Source organism: Triticum urartu, chromosome 7, assembly GCF_003073215.2.
Source record: "Triticum urartu cultivar G1812 chromosome 7, Tu2.1, whole genome shotgun sequence".
NCBI classification, from domain to species: Eukaryota; Viridiplantae; Streptophyta; class Magnoliopsida; order Poales; family Poaceae; genus Triticum; species Triticum urartu.
The window spans coordinates 35,874,426-35,885,030 of record NC_053028.1 but is presented as its reverse complement, the minus strand read 5'-3'; the positions used below and the strand labels follow the sequence as shown (position 1 = coordinate 35,885,030).

Genomic DNA, 10,605 nt, shown 5'->3' with positions numbered 1-10,605 from the left:
CGGGGACTACAATGTCGCCACTGTCCTATATGAGCCACTTTGTACACGAAGACAACCAGTGCGTCTGTACGTGCTAAGCAACCAATGAAAGCAAACAAAAAGGCACCGATAAAACATGACCATACCCGGGGTTTTGGTTTTTGCGTGAGCCCATACCCAGTTTTTTTTCATACATATGTACATGATACATATTTACACGTGATAGATGGTAGATTGAGTTAAGTAAGTAAAGCGGTTTTAGTTCCCCTAAAAAAAATTTGGGGTAGACCCTCAAGCACAAAAAAAATATGGGTATCGTAGTTATGTGAAAATAATGAACTTTTGTTCTTACTAACCACGTGGACAATTGGACTTTGTTGGGCTAAATTTTAATCTCTTTAGGGCATGTTAAAGTGCATGGTTTTCTTGGTTATTTTTACGGAAGACAATGGTCCTCAATCACCAACAGATGAAGTGAGATTTTATAGAAGTGTAAAAAAGTGTGAGGTTTTGTAGATGTTTACAGTGCTAGACAAAAAGATGGATAAAACACCCTAAAAAAGAGATGGATAAAACATCAACGTTTTTCATATTCCTTTCACCTGCTTCAATGCCTCTATTTGTATGGATATTAGCTTCATGTTTTTCCCCATAATTTGTTGCATACACTTGGAACAAAAACTTCACAAAAGAAGTCAAATTCTGCAATAATTACTCAGGTACTAAATTAGCAAAAATGTATAACTGTAGTAACTACCTATAGAACCCATTTTCTGTATAAATTATTTCCAAATCACTACCAGAAACTGAAATATCTCTGTGAGCCTGGAACCGACAGGAAAACTATTTCCTGTTGGCCAGCCGTGAGGGATAGTTTGACAGGAAGACTAGAAAATGCCTATCGGCTGGCTGACAGGACCTTAATTCCTGACGGTTTCTTTCTTCCTCTAACGGATTTGGCCCGACGGGGATATGCAAGCAGCAGTTTTGGCAAATCAAATAAGTAGTATATTCCTGTCAGGCACCACCATCAGGAAAAACAGAAACTAATAAACGAAAAAATCCATAGTTGTTCCAATATTCAGAACATAGTCACATCAACAGTTTACATCATACAGTTGCGAATTCACATATATCTACTGATGTACTTGCATAGAATTTACATACATGAATCAGCGTTAAACAAAAACAGAGGTACAACAACATAAAAAATACACAAGTGCATTGACCAGCTATTCAAACTTGAGACCTCACTTTCTAGAAGGTTTTGCTACAACTTTGGTTGCAAGATGTTCTTCAAGGTTACCCTGCAATGGACATAATTCAACTTGTAAAATGTGCAAGTGTCAATAGTTTTTTAGAATAAGATAGCAAGAAACAGGAATAATATCTATTTCCACAAGATGGTCTTCAAGTTTGATACAATAACCTATTTGTTATTTCAGTTTCCCACATTAAAATGGGTATAATAGCTAACTTACTCTTTTTTTCCACAGCGAAGTTACCCAGTTTGACAGTTATATAGACAAAATAATTGAGTAATTTGTTCTACAATCCTGTCTCAGATTTGATACAAGCACAACAGACTGGACAAACTCAAACAGGTGTTGACAAACAATTATTTTCTAGGTTCAAGGGCATACACCATTGAAATGTGGAAGGGATTAAGTATACACACTTGAGATTTACAAAATAATATGGATGCTCTTCATTGTAGGATTTCAGTTTCTGGTAGTGTTCAGCCGTTTGATAACCCGGCCGTCTCATTACATAGTGACTAACAGATAGTTGCTGAAAACAGTGACACAGTTGAGTTAAGCTATTAAACAATGAAGACGAATGTTTCAGGTTATAATCATAGTGACAAAAACTGCAAATCTGATCCCATCTCCACATTACCTTTATCTTGGTAGAGTTACATGTGTGACCATGTACCACAAAAATAAGTAACATTCAATTTTAAATAAAGGATATTTCTAGACAAACTTTACAATTATCAAGCAGCTGTATTATGTTAATAATAACAAACTGATGATTTCACAACCTACATGCCCTTAATTCTATTTCTTAGAGAGTTCAGAACCACAAAAGATCATGTCAGAATTAACTCATTCTAATCATTTAATCATGTAATTATGTACAAAAGTCGAGATGAATGAAATGTCAATCTGCAAATTAATAGATGGAGCTGCGAATCATACATATGGAACATCATTGCAGAAACCTAACTGAGTATTTACCCGAAACAGATTCCCTTTGACTATGTCTCATTTCTCCATCTATGTGCTTCTCCATGGATGAAAGCCTCTGTACAAAACAGTGTCCAGATTTGAGTAGAATGGAGGCTACTTTATGTAGAACACATGAAAGGAGCAATCTTTTTTTTTGAGCATCAGTACAGACACAAGCGCTCATATACACGCGCATACACTCACCCCTATGAACGCACACACGCATACCCTACCCCTATGAGCACCTCCGAGAGACTGAGCCGGCATATCATCTTGAGATTTACGAAGTCACCGTAGGCGCCTCGTCGTCGACGGGAATGTCTCCTCCCACTGAAAGCGCATCGCCGGAAATCCTGAAATAAATCCAGGAATAATGTGAGCACCAGAATTTGAACCCTGGTGGGTTGGGGATACGACTGTCCACCTAACCAACTCAACCACGGGTTGATTCGCACATGAAAGGAGCAATCTTATTATCATTACTTAAATTTGGTGTACTGTGATGAGTTAAAATAATCAATCAAAACCTTCAGAAGCTTAGTACGGTAAAAAAAAACTAGGGGGCAAGGCCAGGAGCAGGGAGATGACAATGGTCAGCTCCAAGCCGAGCGCTCGCTGGAGGGCTCAATCATGCCGCTAAAACGCTCCTTAGATCAACTACACATTACAAATAAATAAATTTGTAGAACTTGTTGTCCTTTAAGAACTTGGAGGTGGAACCAAGGTTTTGGTTACCGGTCAAATTTTCAAGATTTCCCATGGTTACCGCGTATTTCCGGGCCCCTCGGTAAATCCCCGTACCAAGCAAAAAATACCAGTTTTTTGAAGTTTTTGAATTTAAACACTCGATTTATAGTAAAGTATGTAGGATCTAATTAATGTCATGAGACTTGGTTCTGGTGTGTTGGTAACAACCTAGTTCCTGTTTTGAGAGGTCTCTGGTTCAAATATTCGTTCAGTCACTTATTTGAATTTAAAATTCAATTAGAAAACTCGTTCGAAATATTCTCGGCATTTGTCGTTATTTATTGGTAACCGTGGTAACTGCGTTTATCAGTCCCCCTCGGTAAAAATGCCTCATTCGGTAACCAAAACCTTGGGTGGAACAACACATTACAAATCCCAGTTCGACAGCTACAATCAAATTATTTTCTTGATACATCACCCCCTGTGGTTGGCTCATGCTGCCGAGCCCTATTTCACCACATTTGGAGGATTATTGGAGTACACATGTACAATCCAATTCAAATAAACCAACAACTTAGGCATTGATTCTTTTATCACAGCATAACAATGACAGTCAACAGGTTCAGTTAAACAGTTCTAGAGATTTATTTTTCTGTAGAGAACTCACCTTTCCAAGAAGTAATCATGTCTCCCTTTCCTCCTTGAAGTGCTAACTGCAGCCTCGACTATGCCCATTCCAGGATCAACAGCAGCAGCGCTGCCGCCTCCAACATGGTTTGAGAAATACATGATATTCTTGTACAACCTTTTTTTATCTTTTTTCATTCAAGGAAAATCAAATCTTCTCTGTACGAAAATATCTGATTTGCACAAAATTCAGGCAGAAACAAATAAGTATGGTGGAAAATTGCAAAGACTGTTGCATGAACTCTAATGAAAAGGGAAATAGAAATCTAACTCCTTATGCATCCGAACATAGGACAAAATCACAAAAAAAATTTGTTTAGGCACAGAACCTGCTAATGCACAATGAAAAGAAATTGCGTAGATCAGACTTGAAAATAAATTGAACAGAACATGTCATTTACTCCCTCTGTTCCCAAATATAAGTCTTTCTAAAAAATTCCAACAACTGACTACATACGGAGCAAAATGAGCAAATCTACAATCTAAAATCTGTATACATACATCCGTACGATGTAATTCATTTGAAATGTCTAAAAAGATTATATTTAGGAATGGAGGGAGTATAAATCAGTATGACAAAACAATTGAAAAGTTATCACCCAAATAAAGTGCAGTTCGTTAGGAAACCAAGTGTGTACCCGCATGGACTTGCAGTTTGGAGGAGATGTTACTGTGCGGAGAGGGACGGCGCCGGAGATGGAGCAGGCAACGGTCGACAAGCCAGCTACGGTGTGGTCCATTGGAAGCTATGTAGGGAGTCGTGGTAGACCACGGATGGAGCAGATCGGCGTTGATGTGAAGCAGCCTGTGACAGATCTACGGGGACAAAGGAGTTGGAGCCGCGAGCTGCGGTAGGACCGGCGCCCGATGGGGACTTGGCGGTGCTCGGATGAGGGCGGGGAGGTGCTCAGCTGAGTCTGCGGCGTGGTGGAAGAAAGAAGGGGACGGTGGTCGCGCGGCACGGGAGGCAGGAGGCGAGGAGGGATCTGGGGGAGGTTGGACTTAGGGAAATTCTGGGGAAGTTTGTGGCTTGGGATTTCTAACAGGCGTGTGGCGCGATATCTGGCGCGAAAACAGGCTCCATGGCGCGAAAGTAAGGAAACTTTCGTGGGGCGCTAGTGTTTTCAGCAGTGGGCTGTGGAAGCGCCTTGCTACTTATTTCTGTGGGCATGCCATGTACAGTTGCCAACGAATCCAAAAGATGCCTACCAGCACACAACTCTCATGACTAAGGATGGCAATGGGTCGGGTTTGGATCCGGTTGAACAATACCAAATCCATATCCATATTCATGAAGGCAGTCCCAGCCCATCCATGAAAAAATCCATGGGCGAAAAATTGTGACCATGTCCAAATCCGATGGATATCTATACCCATTGGATATCCATTGGGTCCTCTCAAGACCTATACATAAGACATAACTCATTGCACAATGTGCACTCTGCATTGGCGTGCTCACTCCCCGCCGTGCAGTCATAGCCCTTGCATTGTCCCACTGTTGCGGCCATTCATCAATGCGTGTGTGGAAAAGCGAAGATGGAGCTGGGTTGTCGCAGGCCAGTAGTGGCTGCTGCAGCGATCCACCTTACGTGGGGGTAGCGGCTGACAGCGGCGGCCTCCTCTAGGGCTATGAGAGGAGTAACTCAAGGAGATGGCACCGATTCTTAACAACAAGTCATTTAATTAGTGTAGATAATAGGATGAGAAGGTGCGTTGGAGTATGTTACGGTGGGGATTGTGTAATTTCTTTTGGATGTTTTAGATAAAGGATAAAATTATAGTGGAACATGTGACTATGGGGTAGGGGTAGCAGAATATTGCTCGTTAAGTCAGACGATCGGGTCGGGTTTGGATATATCCATGGGTACAAGATTATGTCCATGCCCTATCCACGAGTAATCGGGGCGTGTTTGGACGCTAACAATGGGCGCAAAAGCATATCCAAACCCTATCCATTCGGGTTGGATATCCATGGGTATCCATGTCCATGGATAAAATTGCCATCCTTACTCATGACGACGCTTTCAAGAAGGACACAACACCTAGAGCGCCATCACCGGCCACAGTAGTTTGGGTTTAATTTCACCCGAGAAGTAGTATGGTGAGAAGAGGTAGGGCAGACCCGAACCATGTCTCCAGGAAGAAAACCGATACCCTTGGCCGGACAGAGCTAAGTAGGAAGTTTTCCTGATCTGGATACCCACCACCCACTCCGCCGACAGCCCTTCGGTGGGTGTGGAACACATCGAGTAGGGTTAATAGGTAGTGGTTGATCCACCGCAGTCAGACGTCGAGGCAGCAATGCCACGGTACCAACCCACCGGTAGTCAGCCGATGTCTCGAGCAGCCCTCTCGCCCCGCCGCGCCATAGGATAGGGCGGCTTATCCAAGGGTCAGTCGCCCCAGATATGTGGCCTCTGCCATCTGGGGGGAGCAGCGGAGGCCCGCCACCACAATCCTTGGCAGTGCCCCTGGCATTGCCCGACGCTGGCCTCATGTGACGACGAGGGAACAAGGAGATCGAGTGGGCTCCTACGGCGGTGGAAAAAGATCGCCCCCGAGTCACCCTAGGGGGGGGGGCACTACCACACTGAGACCCTATGGGCCGTCGGCATAGCCCCGATTCCCGTCGGCATAAGGCCGTCGGCAACATATGCGTCGGCGTACCCCAGGGCCCCGTCGGCATAGAAAGGCCGCATCCGTACAACTATGCCGACGGCCCGGCCATCGGCAACGCTCCGTGCCTAACGGTGACTGCCAGCGCCGCCGCCAAGTGCTGCCCATATAGGAGCGGCCACGTGGCCGTCGGCATAGCTTTTGAACTATGCCTACGGCTAAGCCATCGGCATAGCCATGCCCTAGGAGCCACCAGTGGGCGACACATGGCGCGGGTATGCCGACGGCCTAGCCGTAGGCATAGTTCATGGGCTATGCCTACGGCTAAGCCGTCGGCAAAGACCTGCCCCAGGAGCTACCAGTGGGCGTCGTGTGGCACCTATGCCGACGGCTTAGCCGTAGGCATCGGTCCAAAACTCTGCCTACGGCTAGGCCGTCGGCATAGGTGACACGTGTCGCCCACTGGTAGCTCCTAGGGCAGGTCTATGCTGACGGCTTAGCCGTAGGCATAGGTCCAGAACTATGCCTACAGCTAGGCCGTCAGCATAGGTGACACGTGTCGCCCACTGGTAGCTTGTGGCAGTCCTATGCCGACGGCTTAGCCCTCGGCATAGTTTCTGTCTGATTTTTTCCTTTTTTCTATTTGATTTCAATTCAAATTCACAGCAAATATACATATGATTTCAATTCAAATTCACAGCAGATATACATATATAAGTATCATCACAATCATATAAGTATCATCACAATCATAAACATCATCTCAAAAAACATACAAGTATCTGAAGAAGCACACAAGTCATCTAAAGGACCATAAAAGAGCACAAGACATCTAAAGAACATAAAGGCTTAAGCACCTGGACATCCACCACCACCGCCAAGGTAGTCACCGCCAAGTACGCCGAAGCACAAGTCGTCAGTGCTAGCTGCAGCACTACCGCCAAGACCGGCACCGCCACCGGCCCCGTGGATTGGAGTGACCGTGCTCCGTGAGTCGGGAGTGATGCCAACACCAGCACCACCACCAACGGTAGATCCACCGGTTCCCTGGATGTTGAAAAGACATGTTAAGGGGATATATATTGTTGTGTTGAATAAACGGTATGCTTTGGGTGAATAGTTTGGGGATGTACTAACCGGCGAGGGGCTCAGGTTCTTTGCCACAAACTCCTCAAAGGTAAGCAGCATTGGTTGTGCGGGAGGAGGTGGTGCGTCTTGCAACTGAGGAACCCGTCCGGCCGCCATCTCCTCAAGAGCGCGCTGCATCCTGCGATTGTTCTGCCCCTGCAATGCAAAAAGGCTTGTGTGCCACGCCATGGTCTCCTGGCGTGTGTACTCCAAGTAGGCCTACGGTATGTCATGATGGAACTCATAAAACATCTCAATGTGGAAAATAAAGTGAGCAATGAAGATAAGAGGGAAAATACTTACAGATTGCCGCTCCTGAAAGAGGGATTGTGACTGCGCACTGGTCATGGGCGTGCTCGTGCGCTCGCTTAGGCTCGGGTCAGTAGCTCGGAGCTATGTGTAGGAGATAGAAGGAGTGATCACAGCATCCAGAACCGGCTCCCGACCGTGCTTCTTGGGCCCCATGCCCACCACCACCCTCTCGTCCAGATCCGCACTAATGGGGTCAGGTGTGTCAGGATGTAACATCAGATACTCATCAGAGTAGGCCTTCTTCTTCTTCGCGGTCTTGCCGTAGTAGTTGGCCTTGCAAGGCTTGGGATTCCTCCGCGTATGGGCGATCTCCCATGCCTCCATGTGCGAGAGCGGCCGCTTTAGTTTCTCCTCCTGCACCACCAAACAGAGGTTAGTCATACATAAGAAAGTGACGGTAAATAGAAGAAGAAGTTTGTTTAATGAGGCCAGTCATACGTGCAGGTTCTTGTGGAGAAAGTAGTTCCGGTTCCCCTGAGCATGTGCTCCCTCCTTCCCTCGGTTAGCCTTGTTTTTAAGGCTCGTAGCCGCCCAGGCTCCATCCTTATCACACCACAGATCCACCAATGCAGCCCAGGACTCGTCCTTTCCATAACACAAGTTTGGACACACCTACATAATGAAAGCATAATGGCATGTAAACACAAAACAGTGAAATGGGCCACAAACATTGGAATAAAAAATCTTTTATACTTACCGCCAAGTACTTGTGCCTCTCGAAGGTAATGTTCTCCTTCCGTGCTTCTTCCTTGGTCATCTTCACACCAAGAGCATCGTGATAGTATGTCGAGATGGCCACTCGGCGCACCTCGTACAGAAGTTGGCGGGCCTTCTTCTTGGCTTGGCGCAGCACGATCTGGTCGGCAGTGGCCTTGTGCTCCGGAAGAACTCGATAGTATTTCTACAATCATTAGTGAAACAAGAAATGGAAGAAGCCATGAGTTAAATCATTCATGAAACCAGAATGGACTTGTGCTTCTGAAGAGAACTCACCAAGAAATTAGTGATCATGACCTTGGCATGGGTCTCCTGGTCCGCGTGGAGGGATGCTTCCTAGTGGTCCCAGCTCGTGGCCAAAATCCGACGGTCTAGGTGCCTGACTGGATCTGGACAGTATAGCCCCGGATAGTGTACCTTCAGCAAGACGGTGATGAGGCCGTTGGGAATACGGGCCCCTTTAGGATATATCCAGTTGCTGCAAAAGAATGAAATATTAGTATGTGGCAAGCAAAATAAAGAACTATCGGAATGAGCATGTGAGAAGCAAAAGAATGAAATTATTATAAAGTGCCACTTACTCTTTCCTCGCCTGCCTCCTCCTCCTCCTCCTCGCCCCCCTCCCCAACCTCCTCCTCCCGAACCTCCTCCTCCTCCTCCTCGTCAGAGGGTATCGAGCTAGAGGAGGGTAACTCACTAGAGGAGGGCCTCGAAGACAACAACCCTAAGTCGGTGAGGATGCGCTCTTTCTGGCCGTGACCCCCTGTAGTGGTTCTCCCCCCACTTCCTCGCCCTCTAGGGGCTCTCGCCCCGCCCCCTCCTCCTCTAGGGGCACCTCTCCCTCGACCTCCCTGTGAGGAGTCATCGTCAAGTAGTCAGGGGGGAGGATTACCTGCTCGACCACTCCGAAAGAGCTGCGGTGATAAATACGCAATTGAATGTATATTTATCGATGCAACCCTTTCGGACGGGATACGCCTAGGTTACGCGAGTTGACTTGAGAATGAAATCTACTGACATGATTATTAAGATGGATTCTTGGCTCACCCTCGGCTGTAGAGGAAGTAGTCGAACAGCGATGAGATCACAGACCATTGCCTTCGATGACGATGACTCCAAAGATATGCAACACCACAAAGACTGTAAATTTTACCGACAAATAACATAGATCATCAAGTGTCAAAAACTTAGATCATGGACCAATGCCTTCATATATTTATTTACTAGATGAGAAATACAAAATAAATTCATCCACTTAAAGTTTCACATTCAAAATATTAGAAATGTTAAATCCTAATGAACAAGTTACCATTTTTCTCAACAACTATGTTTTAGCAAGACCATTAAGTGTCAAAAAATATTTCATCATTGTTTTGTAGAAACACCATCATGATCAAAATACAATCATGCAAAAAATATATAATCACATCACAAAACAACATTGACACTTCAAACTTGAAAAAAAACATATTGCTAATAACATCCATTGATCAATATTTTGCAAACTAACTACATCTAACAAATATGACAAACATTCCATCTATCTATGAATTCATCCACCTAAAAACAGTAGCAGAACACTAAAAAAAGATGTAGAGGGAGACGCTGGCGGTTGGGGGGCGGTGATGAGCAGCAGCAGAGGGAGGGCCGGCTGCTCCAGCCGGCCAGGAAGGGGGCGCCGGACCCGTGGCCACACGGCCGGCGTCGAGTCAGCCGGTGCGGGATAGCACGGGGCGGCCACAGACGGCGGCGGCACGGGGCAGGCGCGGACGGCGGCGGCGCGGGGCGGGGACAACGGCGGCGCGGCGCCGGTGGGTGGGTAGAGACGGGGGCACATGGGTGGAGACGGGGTCGGACGCGGATGGGGACGGCTCGTGGCGGGGAGGACGGCGGCAAGGGACGTGGCGGGGACGACGGTGGCGCGGCGCGGGGCTAGGACGATGGAGGCGGCGGTTGGCGGATCGAGCGGATTTGGGTTGCGAGAGAGGAGATCGAGAAACGAGTGGAGGAAAGAGGGCCGGCACGCGAGTGGATAAGGGGTGGCCCTATGCCGATGGCCAAGCCGTCAGCATAGGCTTGGACCCACCTACCAGGAACAGGGCCGCCCAGTGGATAAGGGTGTAGTCGTCGGCATAATTTTTTTACGGACAATTTTCCTTATTTTGCATTTTTTTAAACTTTAGGTTTATTTAGTTTATATAAACTAAAACTGAAGGAAATATGCCCTAGAGGCAATAATAAAGTTATT

General features: G+C 46.3%; 1 protein-coding gene across 3 annotated transcripts; it reads right to left on the bottom strand.

Annotated features, from left to right (window-relative positions):
• Positions 1-2,522: 2,522 nt before the first annotated feature.
• LOC125525240 lies at positions 2,523-10,373 on the bottom strand. 3 transcript variants are annotated; one of them, XR_007291214.1, is made up of 10 exons: positions 9,405-10,373; positions 8,939-9,317; positions 8,634-8,835; positions 8,338-8,541; positions 8,079-8,252; positions 7,632-7,994; positions 7,338-7,547; positions 7,058-7,247; positions 3,565-3,757; positions 2,523-2,563 (listed from the first exon to the last, which is right to left on the bottom strand). XR_007291214.1 is itself a non-coding variant. In XM_048690243.1 (8 exons), exons 3-6 carry the CDS (start codon positions 8,649-8,651, stop codon positions 7,722-7,724), a joined length of 669 nt encoding a protein of 222 aa, XP_048546200.1. In that variant the 5' UTR covers positions 8,652-8,835; positions 8,939-9,208; positions 9,405-10,373; the 3' UTR covers positions 6,779-7,247; positions 7,338-7,547; positions 7,632-7,721. The 3 variants fall into 3 exon arrangements, 1 of the variants encoding a protein (XP_048546200.1); XR_007291213.1 differs by having other exon boundaries at positions 8,939-9,208; XM_048690243.1 differs by lacking the exons at positions 2,523-2,563; positions 3,565-3,757 and having other exon boundaries at positions 6,779-7,247; positions 8,939-9,208.
• Between the last annotated feature and the right edge of the window lie 232 nt (positions 10,374-10,605).

Bases quoted from the DNA above. Each gene is read 5' to 3' on its own strand.
- LOC125525240 (XM_048690243.1), bottom strand. The intron at 8,253-8,337 runs GTAAGTATAAAA...TTCATTATGTAG, and splicing joins AGAGGCACAAGTACTTGGCG to GTGTGTCCAAACTTGTGTTA. The intron at 7,995-8,078 runs GTATGACTGGCC...TTGGTGGTGCAG, and splicing joins TTCTCCACAAGAACCTGCAC to GAGGAGAAACTAAAGCGGCC.